At 38.1% G+C, this 22,516-nt stretch overlaps 1 protein-coding gene across 1 annotated transcript in view; it reads left to right on the top strand.

The window, feature by feature from the left end:
* The window catches only part of Cpq (carboxypeptidase Q), a 110,484-nt gene that overhangs the window by 29,960 nt on the left and 58,008 nt on the right, over nt 1-22,516 (top strand). Inside the window, exon 5 of the mRNA XM_042672907.1 lies at nt 21,144-21,351. Within this exon, the coding sequence (XP_042528841.1) occupies nt 21,144-21,351 (208 nt within the window). The remainder of the gene's footprint in view (nt 1-21,143; nt 21,352-22,516) is intronic.

The following is a 22,516-nucleotide window of genomic DNA, read 5'->3' as shown; positions in this document are numbered from 1 at the left end:
TAGGAAAAAATATAACAGAAAGACCCATCAGCTGCACTGGACATTGATGAAAATAAACTAAGCGACTCAAGGGCAGTGATAAGAGGGAGGGAAAGAGAGGGAAAGAGGGAACAGATTACACTAAGCAAAAGGAAAGAAATATACATATCATCTGATGTAGAAGAAATAATTGTACTGTCAAAGCTCATAGAATTCACAAACTTTGCCTTGTGAAGGTTAAAATGTGTTTGTGGCCAGGCACCGGTGTCTCATGCCTGTAATCCTAGCTACTCAGGAGGCTGAGATCTGAGGATCACAGTTCAAAGCCAGCCCGGGCAGGAAAGTCCGTGAGACTCTTATCTCGAATAAACCACTAGAAAACTGGAAGTGGCACTGTGGCTCAAGCAGTAGAATGCTCACCTTGAGCTGAAGAGCTCAGGGACAGTGCCCAAGCCCAGAGTTCAAACCCCATGACTGACCAAAAAAAAAAAAAAATGTGTTTGTGACTTTAACTAAATATCACCATCCCACAATACTGTGAAATGTATGTAATCACTTAATCTCTATAAAAAATTGCTAAAAACAAACAAACAAACAAGATGCAGATTGCATCCTGGACTCTGTGGGTCTGCTCAGCTGTATAACAAAATGCCACAGGTTAGGTGGCTTCAACAACCAACATTGATTTCTCATAGTGCTTAAGGTTGAAGTTCAAGGTCAAGGTGCCAGATGGCTCTGATCCTGGCACAGATTCACTTTTGGAGGTAGAAAGGGTTGTCTTCGCACTGTGTCTCCACATGGTGTGTGTGTGTGGGGGGGGGTAGATGATGAAGAAAATGAAGAAGAGGGGGAGGACACTGGTCTCTTCTCATGGAGCACTAATCCCAACTCAGAGGCTCCATCCTCACCACTTCCTAAAAAGCCCGATGCCAGTGGCACAAAGCCCCTCACAGTAATGAGGGAGGTCCACATAAGAATATTTATTACAGAATTGTTGTAGTAAATATATGATGCTCACTTTTCACAGTGAAATATGACAAAACAATAACAACAGATGAGGTAGAGTTACATATATCAACCTGAACTAAACAACGTTGGATTTTAAAATGTGAACTGAGGGATGATAGGGGTAGTATCATATAATTAATACACGGCTAAAGAATACACTGATGATTTTGCACATTTCCATCTGGTGAAAGTGTACACATGCATATATTGAATATTATATTTAGATAAAACTAGCATGTCTAGGGAAGGAAAAGAATGAGAATGTGCTAACAGCACAGATTGTGTTTTATGTATACTGTTTTATGTAAAACAGGAATTGAGGCAGGAATTGAGGAATTAAGGGTGTTGAAATATGTTCATAGGTTACCTTGCTTTCTTTCACGGCTAAAATACCTCATTATTCTATAAAATGGGAAAGAGGGATAGAGAAATCAGCACATACCACAATAATGGTAAATCTAGAAACACAGGGAAGTAAGTGCTTAGGGGAAACTACCTGTAGCAGTCACAAATGAATCCTTCCAACCGACAGCCTGGGAGAGGGTGCCTTTCCTCCTGCACAGTTCACACGCTTTGCTGTTTTCATTGAAATGTGTTAGAGCTCACTCATCCTGTGTTTCTGATAATGTCTTTACCAGATACCCTTGCTTCAGGTAGAAAAGTAGTTCCTCTAATGTGCAATTTTGAAATCACTGTTTTAGAATATACAGGATAAGTGTTAGTAAATTGTCAAAGACTGTGCTCAGGTTTAAATGTACCTTGAAAGCAGAAAAGATTGTTTCAGACTATATGTATATACACACACATACTTATATGCGTATGCATGTATGCATATATTGAATACTATATTGAATATATGCATAAATACGTGTATAATATATGTATACGTTATTTGTGTATATACATGTATTATACATATATGTACTTATACATATATTTTCACACTTGCCTTTTCAGTATTAATATATTATGAGAGGGATTTACAACCATCATAGAACATCAAGCCACTTTTTGTGGCCTCAGTTACATCTGTGATTTCATGCTGTTTCTACTTTTACCAGTCATGCTATGAGCCTGTAGCTACATCTTTGGGCAGCTGTTGACTCCAGTGTTAATTTTGACCTCATTTATATGTTGTTCAGTTTTACTAAATTAAGTGTTTAGTAGTTCATGGTTTTAGGGAGGCTGGTAAGATGTGACAACAGAGCCATATTTTATGGAGGAAATGGAGGAAAGTTTCCCCCTCAAATTCCTAAACTCTTTTTTGAGCCAAAGAAAGAAAAATCTATGTTTACAACATAGTGAGGCTACAACATAGTAGGCTACACCTACTACAACATAGTCGGGCCTGATCTGGAGTTCTGTTATGGGAGCAAGATGAGCCAGATTATACCAAACATAGAATTCCCTGATCTTTGTCATAGAGAATTCACTTCTCAGAGGCAATGGCTCCTGATATTTCTGATAGTATTTTCTCTTCCTGTCTGTTCTTAGTGAGAGATGCAATGTGTTTTTTTCCCCCAAAACAATTCCTGAGTTGAGTTTGGAAGTATCAGAGGCTAGAACTCTTCACATAAGAAATTCTCTCTAACCAATCAGTTTATAGTCCTATGCCCAGCTGTTTGCTCTTTCCCTCTGGGTGCCCATAAAACACATGAAGGGCTCCAGACATTCTAGGTAGGAGTCCTGAAGCTTTTCTGGGGTCTCATGGTGCCAGAATTCTTCTTTGATCTTATTTCCTCTTCCCCAAATGAAGTCACTAACCTCTACTTTTGTAAGTGATATTTGAAATATCTCTTGGGGGTGTACTGGCTTGTTACCAGAAGTTGGCACACATATTTTGTGTGTATTCCTGCAAGTCAATCAGGAATACTTGATGTCATTGCTATGTAGGTAAAATAAGGCCACACATGTGAACCTGCTTTGCAAGCTTCAAGGGTCAATCACTTCTATTCATCTGCTCACACAGTGCGGATTGCATCAGAGAAGTGCTTTGAGCTGTTTGATGAAAGATTCCTTAATGGGAATAAATTAGTATTGTCTCAACTTATTTAATTTATTATCAGTTTACTTAAACTACATATTTATTGTAATTTGTATTTTGGCATGTCAAATATACAGCTCACTATAGAAGTCTTGAGAATTGTTACCTAGTTTCTTTAAGAAGGTTAAATATCACAATAGCATTGGAAAGGCATGTCATTTTTGGAGTCTGTTAAGATAATCTGGGATTTCCACAGAAACACTTCAAGTATAAAATAATAAAAATGTTCCAGATCCTTGGAATTTTACTAATATCTTTGCTTAGAACTTTGTAGGACTGAAGACCTTCATGTAGCTAAGATCTGTTCCCTTCTTTTAAAAACATGGATATCATCTCTGCAGTATTCTTTTGTTTCATTTTATTTTTCAAAAATAATATGTTGTAACTGGCATCTTGGCGTACTCAGACAGCAGTTGGGAGGATTATAGTTTGAAGCCATCCTCAGCAAAATATTGGCAAGACCTCTAACTCAGTAAATAAAGCAGGTGTGGTAGTTTCTATCTATAATCTATAAAGCTATGCAGGAGGCATAGGTTGGACACTGTCTGAGATTCGCACTGGTGGGTAGGGGACCATGAGACGCTATCATGAAAATAACTGAAAGAAAAAAAGACCAGAGGCAAGACTCAAGTGGTAGAAACCTATCCAGTAAGCACCACCAAATCCTAAATTCAGTTCAAACTCTGGTCCAGTATACATATATATGTGCCTTATATAATTGATTATACAAAGACTGGAGACCATGTTCTTACATAAATACTGGAGAAAGCATAAGCCATGGACCACTCGCATTATTTTTAGTTTCTTCTAAACCTACTGTTATTAATTGGAACAAACTGAAGAAAATCTAATTAGGTTTGTAAATATCGAGGTATATTAAGAATTCATCAAAATGGTATTATGGGTAATATGGCCATTTTCAGATACGAGATAAAAATAAGATTTGACAAGAACACGTGATTGATGCCAGCTGACTTTGCTAGTGTAATGTATTTATATTCATGAGCTAGAACTATAATGCACAGCAAAAATATCCCTATGTTATAGTCATTCTTAATAAGTGAATTTCTATTTCAAGGCAATTTAAACGTACTTTCTAATCTTGGGAAGGAATTTTAGATCATTTGACTTGTTGATTTAGCCTATCAAATAATATGTCAACATCCACTAACATTTTTGCTGCATGTATAGATATTTATCTAAATGTGCTTTGGGTTAGGATGTGAAACTATTTGGGAATAAATCCAATACTTTTGCTTACTTACTTAAATAAATCGGAGGTTCCCATGAGTAACTATAAAAATTGGAGGAAGTGGAAGGAAAGTGGAACTTGAATATAAATCAAATGTTTGTTTATGGCCTTTATTTAGAAATCACACATTAGTGGCTCTGATAGTTGGGATATTAACCCAATAATTCCTCTTCTTTGTGGATTATTATTTTCATTTATGATTTTGTATTCTTATGAAACAATTCTCTTTGGAGTACCCAAAAAGAAATATTACATTCCAGACAAATGAATCCGGAAAGTGTTCAGATTCACAACTACTTTATTCCGTAAGTTTCTCCCAAAGCTATTTCCTGTGCATCCCCATCCTCCGTCACTATTAAACCATGGCTTCTCAGAGCTCTGTCTGCTTCTCGTTGTTCAGTACCTGCACTAGGTTGGATGCCATGGCTAAGATGTTTTCCAATCATCCATCTTTAATTATATTTAAATTTACATTAATTTTGAAACAAATTTAAAGCAGCTTCAGAAAAATGGCACAAGTGTATACTAAGGAACGTGTTTTAATTTAGATTGTTGTTTATTGGAAACCTATTGTTGTTTCATATTGCCTCAAGGCACGTCTCATTGTGAAAGCAATTGCCATAAATGACTACTGTTGGTAATCATAAATGTTGAACTGTTGGTGTGACAAGGAGATCGATCCTTGCTCTTAGATTGTTTTGAGAGGCCTAGGAACAAACACAAAAGTGGAGAAAGACAGTTGAGGTAGGGGAATGATGCCATCATTAGAAAATGTTCTTATGTAAGAAGTCCTGCAAAGCAGCATGGGGTCTTTTCTGGTCCTGGTGCAGCCCTATGATATGGAAGGAGAGGAGGTTATTGCCACTTGGGCAGACAAACACAGGCAAACAAGATGTCAGTAATAGAAAATGCTGAGTCCTTAGAAGGTTTCTTTCTTCAACATAGTTCATTTCTTTTCTTTCTACCCCTCCTGCTTCCCCTCCTCCTTTCCCTTTTTCTTCTTCTTTTTCTCCTCCTTCACCTCTTATTCTTCCTCCTTCTCATCTTCTTCTCATCCTCCTCCCTCTTCCTCCTTTTATTTTTTGTTGGTGGTACTAGGACTTGAACTCAGGGCCTTGTGCTTGTTAGGCAATTGTTCTACTCCTTGAACCATACTCCAACCCTCTCTGTGTTTGCTGTTTTTCAGATAAGGCCTTTTACTTTAGTTCAGGGCTATTGGTGTAAGTTGTTCCCATTTCTGCCTCCTATGTAAGTAGGATTACAGCTGCATGCCATCCTGCTCAACCTTACTTCTTCTCTTTATTGGATAGGACATTTCTGTTTTAAAGAAAGGTCAAAAGTGTGTTGTCAGTGATGTGGACCTTCACATATAGACTCTTTACTTATAGGTCAGAACATATTTTATGAGTGGATGTATTAGATTCTGGAAGGAAAATCCAATCCCAAAAGACAGGTAGGAACTGAATAAAGAACTCAATTAGACGAGTTCTGAGGAAATTCTCATGAAACCCAAGGCCAAAGGAAAACACATTCAGCCTGACCTCAGCAAGGAAGAGATGGAGTGGGTGTGGGGAGGTAGGATACAGCTTGCTGTAGTGCCAAGACTACTCATAACCCCTTCAAAACACCAGCAAACATGTACCATCCTATTCCAGAAAGTTCTCTGGCATTCAGGGAGCTCTCAGAGCTGAGCAGAGCTTGTAGGTGACTAGCTTTAGGTTTTAGTAGTTGAGAAGGGCAAGCTCTTTGAGGGACTGGTATCCTCCACCTCTGCATTTTTTCAGCATTATAACAATCTCCTTTATGTTATGCACATGTGATAAATTATTTCATTCCTTCTTATGTTGTTTTAGGCCAAGGATACTCTCTCTCTCTCTTTCTCTCCCTCTCTCTCTTTCTCTCTCTTTCTCACTCTCTCCTCCCTCTCTCTCTCCCCTCACACCTCCCTCTGACTTGCCAAAGTATTGAGCACTTCTAGAATGAGTAACATATGTAACACATCTTTGGATATTATTCTATCCACTTGCTTAGAGCAAGAGTGATGCTGAATAAATTAGGTCTTAATTTTTTTAATGGACAGAAAATCAATCAACTGGTTTTCTTAAGCTCTGTTTTTCTGGCTGCCCATGGAGTGTAAAACTGCAAGGACTCTTCATCACTTAGATTGGGGTTGTGAATGCTGTGAAGGTGACTAAGTGTATTTCTTTTTCCAACTGTTTTAGAAACAGCACTTTTTTTTTCACCAAAAGGGCCAGAAACTGGAAATCCCCAAAAGCTTTTGGGACAAAATTTTGAGGACACTCTGGATGGATCAGTGCTACTGGAGAGCTTTCATTCTGAGGGAAGACAATCAGGTCTTACAATGAAGAAAGCAATGTATTTACCTTGAAAATATGAGTTCTTAGTGGCAAGAGTTAATGAAATATACTATTTCAAATCCAGATAATTGGATTGCCCCAAACATCTCCTCACGTACCTGTTAATTCAAACCCCAAGTTTTGAACCATCATCTGCCATTAGTCTTCTGGACTTTTATTGCATGCCTGTTCTATGCCAGTTGGACGTAGATGTTATTGGATACATAGAAGAGTAAGAAGCAATTGCTGCCCATACTGTCATGGGTATCCTGCTTGTAATACACAGAGAAATCCTGAAACAGTAGATTCACAGCCCTAAAATTACAACTGTTACATTCATACAATGCAGTAGAATGTAGCAATGAAAATAAGCGAAGTGCTGACACAGGCTAAAATATGGATAGACTCCAACAACTTTGGGAAAAGTAAAATAAAACAAGCCAATAACAAAAAGATACATTTATATATTTCTACTCTTTTTTTTTTGTATTGGTCCTGGAGCTGGAACTCAGGGCCTGGATGCTGACCCTGAACTGCTTTTGTTTAAGGCTAGTGCTTTATCATTGAGCTACAGTGCCACTTCTGTCTTTTTCTGAGTCATTTATTGGAAGTAAAAGTTTCATGGCCTTTCCTTCCCAGGCTGGTTTAGAAACACAATCCTCAAATCTCATCCTCCTCAGTACCTAGGATTACAGGCATGAACCCTTTGTATAACCAGGTGACTCCAGTTGTATAAACTGTTCAGAATAGGTAAATCCATAGAGTAGATTAGTTGTTGCAAAAGACAAGGGTACACATGAGGGGAATGTTTATCCTGTAGTGATGAAATGTTTCAAAGCTGGCTGTAATGAAAGCTTTATGACTCTTAAGTATGTATAAATGGATGACTATATGATCTATCAATGTATTCTCAATAAAACTGCTGTATAAAAAGGAAGAGAGAAAAAGGAATAGAAGGAGGAGACAGATCTTTCAAAAAAAAAACCTCATCAGTTAGGGAGAGTAGACAACTGGAAAGCTGGGTAAAGAGATATATTTTATTTGTACATTGGTTATTTACACAATTTCAAAAATGCAATCCCTTTTCATACTTACAATACTGAAGTGACTGTTATTATATAAAGAACGTTGTTAAATCTCTGTCCTTAAGAAACAGGATGAGTAACTAAGCTCAGGCTTCAGGAGAGAGGGCATGGCTGAGAGACTGACCTAGGGGGAGGGACAGAGGAAAGAAAGATGTTTTTTAATTCTTGGATCCCAGAGGTTCTCAGAATCTAAATCACATTTTTCTGCTGGAATGATAAAGTTGGATCATCTAGTAGTTCTACAGTTTTTCTATATTGCTTACATTTTCCTCAACAGTGTCCAAGGTTTACCTTTTCTTTATATCCTTATCAACGTAAACTCTGATTCCTTACCGTGGCTTCCAGACTGGTGATAGGGTGATAGGTTTCCTGCCATTCCCTGCCCTTCCTTTATCCCTCGCCTGCCCACCCTCCTTCCTTCCCTTTCCCCCTTCCTTCTTCCCTCCCTCCCTCTCTCCCTCTTTTCCCTCCCTCCCTCCCTTCCTTCCTTCCTTCCTTCCTTCCTTCCTTCCTTCCTTCCTTCCTTCCTTCCTTCCTTCCTTCCTTCCTTCTTTCCTTTCTCTCCCCCTCCCTCCATTCCTTCCTCTGTCTTTCCCTTTCTCCCTCTTTCCTTCCAGTGGCACTGGGAGTCAAACTCAAGGCCTTGCATTTACTAAACAGACATTGTATCAACCTAAACCATAATCTTAGGTCTTTTTACTTTAGTGCTTTGTATTTATTCCTGGGATGGCCTGGACTGAGATTCTCCTATTCATGCTTCTCATGTAGATTGGACAGACATGCATCAACATACCCAACTTATTTTATTGGTTGAAATGGGGCTGAGGCTGACTTTAACCATAATCTGCCTGATCTTCACCTCCTGAGTAGCAGAAGTTTCACCTTTTTTTTTTTTTTGACTGTATACTTCAACTAGAAGTTTAATTTCTCAGGAAAGTTTTTCTTCCTCAATGCCTTTAGATGTGTAGTGACCTCTGTAAGAGTATGCGGATCTCCATTTCTCTTGTCCACTGCTCCTCAGCCTCAAGTCTTTTAGATCTGGCTTACATGGCCACTCGGAGAGGTCCTTCCCATAATCTAAACCAAAGGAGGGTTTCTTTCTCCCATTCTTCAGTCATCTAGACAATCCTAAACAGCAGTGGCTTACACAAAGTAGAACTTTCTTTCTCTGTCATACGAAATTCTAGATAACCCTTTTCCATAATATTAGGGACTCAAATTCCTCCTGTTCTTTCCAGATCTACCTCATGTTCCCCAATGATAGCAACCATGTTCATTTGAGTGACCAGGAAAGAGTAAAGACATGTCTCCCCTCTCAAGTCACATTGGAAAATTAGGGCCCTTTCTTTTTTCTGTGAGGTCATGTTTCCTGAAAAATTAAAAAAAGTTTTATTATTGATGGAGAGAGAGAAAGTGGACATGTTATATTCATGGTAGAACATGATGTTTTCTTTATTATGATTCAGAAAAAAAAACCTTATTATGGGAAATAAGTGCTTTTCTTGGGCACCTGGCTTGTTTTCTGGACACAGAATTTTGTGCCTGATTATGTTTTGCTTGCCAGGCAGTTCACAGCTGAACTTATGGTCCAGCAACTACTCGTATCTCATGACCTGTATTTTCCCATATTATTAACCATGGCATTATTTTATTATACTATACTTGTTTTCTTTTCTTTCTTTCCTCATTTATTTTTAGTTTTTTCAGTGTGTTTTTACAAGCCTCCTCAAATTATTTTGGTAATAAGCCAGGAAGTAAGTCAGCAAAACCCAAGTCTAAATAAATAAAATACCCCGTATTTAATAGAGATAATAAAAATGTCTCTCATGAGGTTGTGGAAAGCATCAAATGAGTGAACATAATAAAAGCATTTAGAAAATAGCTGGCATACTGTACACCTATATAAATGTTGCTTCTCTTTTTTTGTTGGTACTATTTTAATGAAATCTATACTAAAGTGGCCATCGACTAAATCTGCTTGAATAGATCACGACACTTTCAAAGCAGGTTAAATGGAGAAGAAAAAGATGAGACATGTACTTAAGGTCCATTCATCAACAATTACTCTAGTTGTATATATTACACTCAATTATAACCACTAGTCACTTCATAGTGCTTTGGAAGTCAATTTGCTAAAAATCACGGTCAAGGTGTCTTCTGCAATGCTTGCAATGTCGGGTGTTCAGGTATCTTGTACCAGAGAGGTGTGGATGGCCAGCCAAATAAGGATTCGAGCCCAGAGGCACCATTCTATTTCTTACCTTTTACTGGTAGATATTGAGGATTTCCAAATGAAGATCTGAGTTTGAATCCTAGACCTGGAATTAACCAAACTCTGTGACCTCAATCAACTCTCAGTGTTTGCATCAGTATATTTACAGGCTGGGCAACTATTAGTGTTCTATGGGTGTGGAAAATAGCACTTGGAAGGAGCTTTTCATGATGCCCAGCCACATCATGCATACAATAGTTATTTCTCTTGTTATTAGTTTCATGCAAGTCTCTAGAGTTGAAGAATGGATTTCTGTTGAGTATAGACAGATCTGGTGTTCTGTTTCTTTGTTTATTTTTTGCTTTAGGTATTTGAAAACTTTGATGGAAATTCTGCAAGTGCTTCACTCTTGGCTTTCCTTCATGAGGTGGTATAGAATTGACAATGAGAATGTGGGTTCTTGGGATCTACATTCTGGGAGCCCCAGCAGCATGAAAGTGTTTCTATTACTGCTGCATTTGTACTTGTTTCTGCTATGGATTAATACATTATTCAGTGTTGTAAAATGGGTGCCTGGTTTTCATTAATTGGTGGCTCATCAAAAGCTCATCAGAAACTTCCCATTCATTTTGTTGAGCTCAGTTGTTGGGGATAAATGGATGAGAGGTTCTTTGCCCTCCAAAGTAGATCATAAACAATATGGTCAATTTAATGCAAGTAAGAAAACAGATCATGAATTCAGAATATGGGAAAAGCACTGTGCCACATCTTGTGGCATCTTGTCACATCTTGAGGGCATCTCTGTGAGGCCATCTGTTGTCTGCTGCCCAGGAGTCACTTTCCTTATATCTGGGAACTGCAGCCTTTTCCTACTCCCAGCCATTTGGTTTGTGTGGGATTGGCCATTTAGCCAGGTCTGGGGGTGGATGGGCCTTGCCTGGCTTAAGACATCAGCATAGCCTAACCATCACAATACTGGATCTAGGAATGGGTGTATAACCCAGGAGTCTTGAATAGATTTGCTTGTTGGACCTCCAGAAAAAAAAGAAGCTCTTCCATCTTTGCTATGGGAGCTGCTGGAAGACCACTGCTTGCAGTTAGCATGAGGTGTAGGAGATTAGTGAAGCTACTGAGGTCTTTGGAGCTGGGTTGGGGCTGGGCACCAGACAGAACTGATAGTGAAGCTGACACGAAGAGCCAGAATCTGCCTGAGACCAGCTCTTCACACTGGTCAAATGAGCTGAATCCTTTCCAAGCCAGCTATCTATCACTTTCCTATCACTTGCAAATGTGAGAATCCACATGCTCTTTGATCTCAGTAATTAGGACAGAGATAGATGGTGGTTGCAACTGAAAAGTTACTTTTAGTTTAGAATACTTATTCATGCCTATGATAATACTTGAATCCAGGGATTAAAATTATCGTAGAAATAAAATTGACCAATGTCAAGAATTTATCGAAGTAAGATGGGAATCAGCCTGATTTCAGTTTAAATCCAAACTTTGTCCCCTTTGCAATTTGAAGAGATAGTTGAATCTTCTTTTGTCTCAAAAATGAGACAAATGTCTCAATAAAAATGAGGTGAATGCACTCACAAGAAATGTAATGGCTTTAATTGTTGTAGTATTATACAAATCATTGCATTAAGGTCCTATTAGTCAAAGGGATTTCATAAAATAGAATCCAGGACATTTTCATATAAAATATGATTCTACTATTTATATCTTGTCTCTAGAATCTTCTTTTTGTTGATTGTGGGGCTTGAACTCTAGGTCTAGGTACTGTCTTTGAGCTCTTCAGCTCAAGGCAAGCAAGCACTCTACCACTTGAGCCACAGCACCACTTCCAGTTTTCTGGTGGTTAATTGGAGATTGGAGTCTCAGGGACTTCCCTGTTCAGGCTGGCTTTGAACTGAGATCCTCAGATCTCAGCCTCCTGAGTAGCCAGGATTATAGGCATGAGCCACTGGTACCCAGCTTCTAGAATCTTCTTTAAGTGGAAAATTATATTAAATTGAAACATGAAACTAAGCCAAGTTTATTATTATTTCAGGCAAGAATTGTTTTATTGCAGTACTTTTACACAAATTTTACTTCTTTAAGAATGCATAGGACATGCAACACTTCAAAACACAGTTAAATTGTAAAAAGCCTGTTTTGGAATACCAAGTTGTCATAGAGTAATTTCATTTCTCTGACATAGCACTGTAATAACATTGTTTTGTACCTAACACAAACACAAGCACACTAGTTTCTGTCATTTTTCTCACTGAGTTGTGAAGATGGACTTCAGAGAGAAAATGCATATACAGATGAACTAGTGAAATCTGCTGAAAGTGTGTAGAATTATCTAGTCATGTGACAGAGCTACTTGTTTCTGTTAGAAATGACATCAGGTAGTTAACTAAACAAATCTGCCAAGCCTGTTATTTTGTGTATCTTTAGAGATGGCCAAAGTTCTTTGCCATGTGTTATGTGCTAGATCACTGACACTTGCTAAATTCCTCTTCAAGTGTGTAAGTTTTCACTGTTTGTTGATCATTTGATCACTTTGGGGGCAGTACCTATGTACATATGATCATATAAAATAATATTTATCAAAATGAACTCCAGGAAATGGAAACAAGAGGTTTTCTTTATTTGTTGCTGTTTTTGTTTTCTTTTCCTCATGTCTTGATTTTTCATTTATCTGCCTTTGGAAGGGTAAGGGGAGGGGGACACAGAAATGGTGGGAAAAAGGGTAAACAAATGCAGCAGTGTTGAAAATGAACAATGCAACTTGTAGGTAGGAACAGAAAGGGAAAACTTGGAGAGAGCAAGCAAAGAGGTGACATTGTTCAAAAAGAAATGTATTCTTTATCTGACATATATCTGTAACCTCTCTGTATATCACCTTTAGAATAACAGTGAAAGTGCATGAAAGGAAAAAAAACACTGTCAAAGAATAAAAAAGAGGAAATAAAACGTGCATCACTATCCAATTTTCACAAAGCAATCTTCCGTATAGTATCCAACGTATTCATTCTGTGTCTTATCATTTAACCATACATTGTGAAAAATAACTTTCAGGAAAGAATTTAAAACCCAGGATCTATGTATTAGTGGTTCTCAGTATTGTTTGGGTGATTATATAAAATAATATCTATTAAAATGAACTCCAGGAAATGGAAACAAGAGGTTTTCTTCTTTGTTGCTGTTTTTTCCTTTTGCCTTGTCTTATTTTTGTGTGTATCTGTCTTTGGGGTGGTAAGTGGGGGCCACAGAAAAGGTATGATCAAGGGTGAACAAATGCAGCAGTGTTACTCACTATACACTATGTTGAAAATGAACTATACAACTTGTGGGTGGGGATGGGAGAAAAAAACAGAGAGAGAGAGAGAGAGAGAGAGAGAGAGAGAGAGAGAGAGAGAGAGAGAGAGAGAGAGAGATAGGGAAGGAGTAACCTCATCCAAAAAGAAATGTACTCATTACCTGACTTATGTAACTGTAACCCCTCTGTTACTATGCCATGGATGTTGATGCAGGCAGGTGCAGGCCACTTCTCAATGCAGATGAATCAGGTTTTGGACCAGGTTTAATTTGAGCCAGGCCTCAGAAGACACAGCTTGAGGAGGATGCATTGCACGGGTCACAGGCTTCTGCATATCATTTAGAGTTGCACTTTACCCCTTACTCATATTATAGCTGAGTTGTTATTATCATTTTCCTTGAAAACTTTATGTCCTTGAAAAAGTCTCTTCTTTTCTTCCTGGAGTCCACAGAATGAGGATGAGGATCCACTTTGATTAGAAACTGGAACATGGTAGAGAGTTCCACTGTCTGAGGACTTGGAAGGAAGCTTCATATTCATTGTGAGCAAATATGCTTTCTTTGTGGTACTTTCGTCTTCTCTACTTTGTTCTTTTTTTATAAGTTTTTTTGTGAAAATACTGCACAGATGGGTACATTTCTTATCAAGCATTGTTGCCTCCTTCTTTGTTTTTCCCCTACCATCTCTGCCCTCCCATCTCCACGACTACACTCCCTGCCCCTGCCAAAGTTGTAAAGTTCATTTTTCAACAGAGCATTTTCTGCATCTCATTGTTGCAATGGGTCCACCTGTATCCCTATTTAAACAATTTGTTTTTTCCCTCCCTCTTCCCAAATTATACCAACATCAAATACAGTAAAAACAGGGGATTTACCGTGGGTGGAGGGGACATAAAAAAAGCAACAATCATCTTATAAATATGTTAGACACAATAGCCAGCAAGAAAAAACCACTTGTTTCCTTATCTTGGGGTTCATTTTGTCTAACATCATCTTATCTGATCTTTTCTGCTTGTCTCAGACATATACTAGTTATTGAAAATAAGGGAAACCATGGGACCTATGTTTCTTTGGGCCTGGCTTACTTCACTTAATATAATTTTTTCCAAGTCTTTCCATTTCCTAACAAATGGGGCAATGTCATTCTTTCTGATGGAGACATAGAATTCCATTGTGTACATATACCACATTTTCTTGATCCATTCATCTACTGAGGGGCATCTGGGTTGGTTCCATAGCTTAGCTATGGTAAATAATGCTGCAATAAACATAGTTGTGCTGGTAGCTTTAGTATGGTATTGTTTGTGATCATTTGGGTAAATGCCCAAAAGTGGGATTGCTGAGTCACAGGGTAGCTCTACATGGAGTCTTTTAAGGAACCCCCATACTGCTTTGCAAAGTGGTTGAACAAGTTTACACTTCCACCAACAATGCAGTAGGGTTCCCTTCTGTCCACATCCCCTCCAGCATCTTTTGTTATTAGAGTTCTTGATTATAGCCATTCTAACTGGGGTGAGGTGGTATCTCAGTGTTGTTTTGATTTTCATTTCTTTTATGGCTAGGGAGGTTGAGCATTTCTTTATGTGTCTTTTGGCCATCCTTCTTTCCTTTTCAGAGAAGTTTCCCTGTAAGTCTTTAGCCCACTTATGTATTGGGCAGTTGTTTCTTTGAGGATTTGTTGTTGGGGGATTTTAATTTTTTGAGTTCCAGGTATATTTTAGATATGAGACCCTTGTCCATTATATGGCTAATGAAGATCTTCTCCCAATCCGTAGGCTTTCTATTGATCTTGCTAGCTATGTCCTTTGCCATGCAGAATCTCTGCAACTTCATGCAATCCCATTTGTCCAACCTTTCTTTGATTTGTTGTGTTTCTCAGTCTCTATTAAGAAAATGTGCCAAGGAGACCTAGGGTTTCTCCTATTCTGTCCTGTAATGTTTTCAGAGTGTCTGCTTTGACTCCGAGGTCTTTGATCCATTTGGAGTTGATTCTGGTGCAGGGTGATATATAAGGATATATCTTTAGTTTTCTACAAGTGATTAACCAATTTTTCCAGCACCATTTACTGAAGAGGCTGTCTTTGTTCCATTCTATTTTTTTTAGCTCCCTTATTGAAGATTAGGTGACTATAGGTCTGTGGCTTCATTTCTGGGTTTTCAATTCTATTCCATTGATCCTGAGGTCTGTTCTTGTGCCAGTACCACGCTGTTTTGATTACTAAACTAAAGCCATTTACTCTTAACTCAGGAACCAGACAAGAATATCCGCTCTCTCCACTTCTCTTCAATTTAGTATTAGAATGCCTAGCTACAGCAATAAGAGAAGATACAAATATAAAAGGGATCCAAACAGGGAAAGATGAAGTAAAACTCTCCCTCTTTGCAGATGACATGATCTTGTATTTAAAAAATCCCATGGACTCCACTCCCAAATTACTCAAGCAGATTAAAAACTTTGGCAAAGTAGCAGGGTATAAAATTAGCCATCAAAAATCAATGGCTTTTCTATATGCCAACAATGAGAAGAGTGCAGCTGAAATCAGGAAAGCAACTCCATTCGAAGTGAAGGACCTATATGATGAAAACTTTAAAAATCTGAAAAAGGAAATCAAAACAGAACTTAGAAAGTGGAAAAACCTCCCTTGCTCCTGGATTGGAAGGATCAACATCTGAAAATGGCAATACTTCCCAAGGCTATCTACAAATTCAGTGCAATACCTATCAATATTCCAACCTCATTCTTCAAGAAAATAGAAGAGGCAATCCAAACATTCATATGGAACAATAAAAGACCCCGAATAGCAAAAACGATCCTTAACAGAAAGAACAGTGCTGGAGGAATATCAATACCAAATTTCAAACTACTCTGTTCTTTACCTGGGGATACCCTGCCCCTTGTTTGGGGGCAGCTAGAATCTTCTAAAGCCCATTTATTTCTTCATATAGGCAACTTTCTAGACTCCTTAATTTATATGCACTCTTGCGTTTTACTTTATACTTTTATATATACTATATACTTTATACTAAGTTTTACTTTATACTTTTAACACTTGTGACAGTCTGTGTTTCTATATACTTTATACTAAGTTTTACTTTATACTTTTAACACTTGTGACAGTCTGTGTTTTTTGTTTGTTTGTTTGTTTATTTCTATTTTTGGTGCCAGTCTTGGAGCTTGAAATCACAGCCTAGCACTGTCCCTTAGCTTCTTTGTTCAAGGCTAGTGCTTTACTACTTGGGCCACAACTCCACTTTTGGCTCTTTTGTGGTTAATTGGAGATAAGAGGCTTTCCTGCTCAGGCTGGCTTCAAACAGTGTTCTTCAGATCTTAGCCTCCTGAGTAGCTAGGATTGTAGGCATGAGCCACCAGTTCCTGGCCCCATTTTGTGTTCTTTTGAAACTTATTGTTTATTGTATGATTATGCAGTTCTTAAGGATGAAGCTAGAATGTGCTCATGTTCCTATTATTCCCAATGCTGAGCATAAAATCTTGACCTAGTAGGAACAAACTTATGAAAATAACAGGAGAAAAAGACTCTTCCATGAGAAGCCTGTTGCAAGATCACCAAACTCTGTAAATAAATGGACCTCAGCAAGGACTGACTGCTATGATGTCCTTTTATCTGCTTTGAGTGAAGTTGCAACTTCATTACTTCTTCTGGTCCCCAACACTGAATTTCCAAGAACAACTGTGTTTTCCTTTCCCCTAACTCTGAGCTCAGGAACTGGCAGCCATACCAGAGATGGAGTTATCTTGGGCAACATACCCAATGGGAGATTATTTGATAAAGAAGCAAAGCTTCTTTTTGACTAGGGCTAGACTATTTTCTGTTCAGAGTTCAGCCTTCTGAAATTATAATCTATTTCCTAAAACATACCAACCACATTAAATTGAACCTCTAGAGACACATTTTTGTGTGCAGTCTTACTTTAAATGGAAAGAAACGTCACAAAAAATCTGATTTGTAACAAATTCTTACCTGTCCTTGAAAGAATGGAGTGGGAGAAATTGGAGAGTGGCTCTCTGTCGAAGTCTCATAGAATAAGTGACCCAAACCAACACCATAGTGGTCAGCAGCAGTTGCTCTGCAGGGAGATGCTAGCAATAACCACACAGTACTTGGCTTAAAAAGGAATCAATAAGTTCAAAAAATGAGATGTGCAGGATAAAAAGGAACCTGGGATTTTTTGCACTTTGTGCAAATAGGTTGTAGCTAAGTGCATCATCCTATGAGTACCTTTCTAGCTTCATTCCTATAGTCTCCTCAGAGATTAAGCACTATAATCCTTTTCATCATACAGAGTCTAATGAATCTGTCTTGCAGTGAAGTTTGCCTTCCAACTCTATTATTAATGGGCCGAAGCCTAGAGTAATAGCCATACTCTGGCTTTTTGGTAGTACTGGGTTTTGAACTTAGAGACTCTCACTTGCTAGGCAAGATTTCTATTCTTGACCTATTCTTTTGCTTTAATTATTTATATTTTGGGGGGCAGAATCTTGCATTTTTGCCTATTGAAACTCAAATGAACTCCATTCTCTTACTCATGTGCTTCTTTATAATTGAGATTACAGGCATGAGCCACCTTTCCTGGCCACTCTGATCAGCAGTATCCTAGAAAATAACAGATAGCAACCAAGGCAGACCTTTATATAGCCATTTCTTCCCTCCTTTCATTCCTCAGTATATTCTAAGGAATATATACTGAGCTTTTCATTTATTAGAGAAGATAACAGTGTAGACAATTGGAAAAGCAAGACCCTCTGGATTCAGACAAGGGTCAAATTCACATCTCAGCTCCAATACCTAGTATTTGTGTAAACACAGTTATTGCTACCTCATTGTCCTCATAAACTACTTTGTCGAGCTACTGTGAGCATTTGTGAAAACAACAAGACAGTTAAATATGGTTCTTAATATTATCAATTAGTATGATCTAGAAATAAGCAAAGTCTTTGGAAATATGCACTGTTAATTGAATATAGAGGATGGAGGCGACAGAGGAAGTAGAGATGATGCCCAGCTTTCAGGAAAACAGATTAATTCAAATTCTCCCAAGTACATGGTGATGGGCCTTGACCTATAACTGTGACTAGTGAGTTGTGTTGGCACCTGTGCTGTCTGGGTTAGGTTTCGGCTCTTGAGGACTCTACTCTTTTATTTGTTAAAAGAATTTGAAGACTAGACCATAGAAAAGTACCACCCTTGTATGATTTTAATTTCAAAAATTTATAGAAATTTGGCTTCATTCCTAGTGGCTCTCATCCAGACACCAAAATTACCCCATTGCTGGGACATCCCATGGGTGGACCATTGAACCTGTTATTCATTAGGAACAGCTGAAAACCATCAGCAAAATTCCTGTGCTATGCCAACAATAACGCCAGGCAGATTTCAAGGTAACTCAAGGTTTCCCAAAGTTATAAACCTCAAAATCTGTCTAGCTGAATCCTTATGAGTACTTTTATGCATATTTATCATGTGAAAAAGCTGGTGATTCCCTTACTTTCTTTACACTGCTGCTTTTTAGTTTATAAACTAGATTATAAACGAAGTTCTGAGTATTGGTGGAGACATGCATATAGATCGCTAGCTAATTATTTTAAAGTAAAAGTACAAAAGCAAGCTTGAAGATAAAACTGAAGTAGGAGAGGAATCACTTCAAATGGTCCACTATGAGGAGGCTTATACTGAATACAACAATTCTCTAGAATTTATATTTTAGTATAAATTATATTTTTATTAAGTGAAGTAAGACAGGCCCAAAGAAACATAAGTCCCCATGGTTTCTTTTATTTTCAATAACTAGTATATGTCTGGGACAAGTAGAAAAGGTCAAAAGCTATGTCCATATGACCAGATAAGATGAAGTTAAGTGAAATGAACCCCAAGATAGGGACATAAGTGGTTTTTTCTTTCTTGCTATTGTTTCTAATGTATTTATAAGGTACCATGTGATTTTTTTTTTGTCGTTTTGTATGTATTTGATGTTGGTTTAGTTTGGGAAGGGGAAGGGAAAAAACAAAATGTTTAAATAGGGGACCCATTGTAACAATGAGATGTACAAGACACTATGTAAAAAAATGAACTTTACAATTTAGGCAGGCAGAGAGGGGGGAGGTGGGGAGAAAGGGGAGGGAGAAAGGGGGTGGGAGTGTAGTTGTGGAGGTGGGAGGGATGGTAGGGGGAAAACAAAGGAAGAGGCAACAATGCTTGATAAGAAATGCACTCATTACCTTGCTCATGTAACTGTAACCCCTCTGTACAGTATTTTCACAGTACAAATGTATTTTTTAAAAAAGCATTTTACAATGAACAGTTAACATTTCAGCTTTCCAGAAAAGTATGATAAATATAGGTTGATGGTTCTGATTTTACTGACATATTTCAAGAGTGCACTGCTAAAATTCACAAAGTGGTAGGCATCTACCACTTCTTTCTAAAAAGTTCAATTTAGCCATTACATTATATTAGCCTTTGTTGGTAAGGATTTTTTATTTATCACTCTGGCTGCTCTTTTAAGTGGCATCTTCTGTGGTTTGGCAAGTCTTGAGGTACTCTAGGGAGATATGAAACTCTCTTCCATAGTCAGGAAGCTATAGGCAAGGGATATGAGGAAGGTGGGAAGACCCAAGGTTCTAGGACACACACATTCCAATTTTTAAAAATTTTATTGTCAAGGTGATGTACAGAGGGGTTACAATTACATAAGTAAGGTAGTGAGTATGTTTCTTGTCAAACTTGTTATTCCCTCCCTCATTTTTCTCCCATTTTTCCTCTCCCTTGTCCCCTCCCCCCTAGTTGTACAGATCATTTCCAACACATTGTCTTGAGTATCGCTGTTGTATTGGTTCCCCCTTTGTCCTTTGTCTCATCATTTTGACATTGCTCTTCCTTTTCCTAATTGAGATAAACGTATATACCATGCCCAGGTGACAACAGGGGATAAACCATAGTGGGAAAAAACAAATCACATAGTACATTAAAAACAACAACAACAAATAAAACTTCTTATGTCCATGCCTTGGATTTCATTTTGCTTAGCATCATCTTACATGGTCTTATGTACGTAGCTATTGAGCTATTCTGCTCATCTACTGGGAATATCCTAGGCGCGGGCGTACGGGCATGCGCGCACGCGCGCGCGCACACACACACACACACACACACACACACACACACACACATATACACCACACTGGAATTCTATGCTTCCATTTGGATAAAAAAAATTTTGGAAAAAAAATCAAAATTTTTATTCAAAGAGTTGTTATGTGCCTGGTGATGAGCAAGTACTGTAAGTGATGAAGCATCGGGCATTTCCATATCCTTTAGGAGGGTTTTTATACAGAGGAGGGAAGCAAGAAGCTGACCTTTTGTGGCCTGTAGGAGAAGGTGCATTAAACATTTGTTAAATGTTGAGTTTATGAAGAACATTGAATTCTAGGAGTATTCCTTCCAAGTTGCCATCTTTGATGTCATTGAAGGTTGTTTAGCATCCTATCAAACTTGTGTTATTAAAAAGATAAATGTGTTTTGTAAATCCCAAGAGGGGTTTTCTCAAATGCAATTTTAAAAATAAATTATCAGTGTCATTTTGTGAAATGCATGATTTCTAAGGGTAGGAAAGAGGGGAGAGGGAGTAAAAGCTTTATCTTCAGGCAGTTTGTGATTTCATACCAGCTGACCATCTGCGCTGAAAATCTTGAGTGATATGTTATATCTTTTTGAATGCATTTCTCTCTCTTGGAAAACTGGCTAACCCCACGATTTTTCTCCTGGGGTCAGAAAGACCCCACAAGTATGTGTGACCTTTTGTGTGTCAATCCCCCTCTTCATCCCCCCCACCCCCCACTGATGGGAAATTTTGTTAATTTTTGTTTGACTTTTTTTTCCAGGTATTACAGCAGAAGTTTTGGTGGTGACTTCTTTTGATGAGCTTCAGAGAAGGTCCCCAGAAGCAAAGGGGAAGATTGTTGTTTTTAACCAACCTTTCATCAGCTATGCCATAACTGTGCAATACCGAATCCACGGGGCGGTGGAAGCTGCCAAAGTGGGGGCTTTGGCCTCCCTCATTCGATCAGTGGCTTCCTTCTCCGTCTACAGGTTGGTTTACCCTGTTTGTTGGAAATACAGATCATTCATGGAATGTCCTCCAATTCCACATCTGGTCGTGTGTTTGTGATATCTTCTTTGGCCAATTCAGGATTCCAAGCATCATTTATGCATTCCTCCAAAAGGCTTTCCAAAGTCACAATGATCCCATAACATTCCTTCTATAACCAATTATTGTGTATTTTCATTGGAGGGAGAACTGAGCTCATGTCTGTGTTTCATCAGAAGCTCCTAATGACTTCAGAGGAAGCTGGGCTTGAGTAGTGAAAAATAGAGTGGGAAACATGATGGAGGGGGGCATCCTTGGTTTCATGGAAGAATTGGGAAACTAGAGAATCTTTAATATAGACTGACTAGGTCTCCTCCTGAACAACTTAAATGTCTCTTAAACTTCCCTGGAACTAATAATCCTCCTGTATTAACAAGTGATGATAAAGTATAAACTGAAGAAAGCTCTTTTAATATTAAATGAAGTAAAACTTATAAAAGATTGTTTGGTTATCTGTCCAGGTCTACAGCTTGGCATAAATGCTGGGTGGTGATACCGGAGGATAGCGATAGGACATTGTTTTTCTTTACAATCCTTGTAAAGCAGTGCCAAAATGTTTGATTTATTTTATTGTTTTCATTTTTTTGGAGTTTAACTTTTTTAGTTTCTTTTAATAGATATAAGAAGGGTTTCAATTCAATGTCAATTTACGTGTACAATGTATTTTGATCAGTGTCACCCTCATTTTTTTCATGTCCTAGGAAGGCCTACTCATGATTTTCCCCCCTTGAAATGGAGTTTTACTACATTGCCCAGGTTAGCCTTGAACTCCTCAGTGATTTTTTCAGCCTCAATCTCCCCAGTAGCTGAGACAGGAGGTGCAAACTACTGTGCCATGCCAAGGTGCTTTATTAAAACCTCGGTCCTAGAAAGAAATTCAGTGTTGTTGTGGATAAACATTCTAAAATGATATATAGATATTTTGTCTAGTTTACTAGCTAGCTACGAAGTGTTGCACATTAATGATGAAATATTTGAGAAAACATAGTTCAAAGAAATACTATCTTTAAAAACAGTTTGAGATTTTCAGAACCATGAATAAATGATGGTAGATATGGTTTACTTGGCTCTGGGGACTAGAGTTTTAGATTGACTATAAAGGAAATT

This window comes from Dipodomys spectabilis, unplaced genomic scaffold (genome assembly GCF_019054845.1).
Source record: "Dipodomys spectabilis isolate Male_0828 unplaced genomic scaffold, ASM1905484v1 ptg000783l, whole genome shotgun sequence".
In the NCBI taxonomy this organism is placed as follows: domain Eukaryota; kingdom Metazoa; phylum Chordata; class Mammalia; order Rodentia; family Heteromyidae; genus Dipodomys; species Dipodomys spectabilis.
This window is presented reverse-complemented; position numbering and strand designations above follow the sequence as displayed.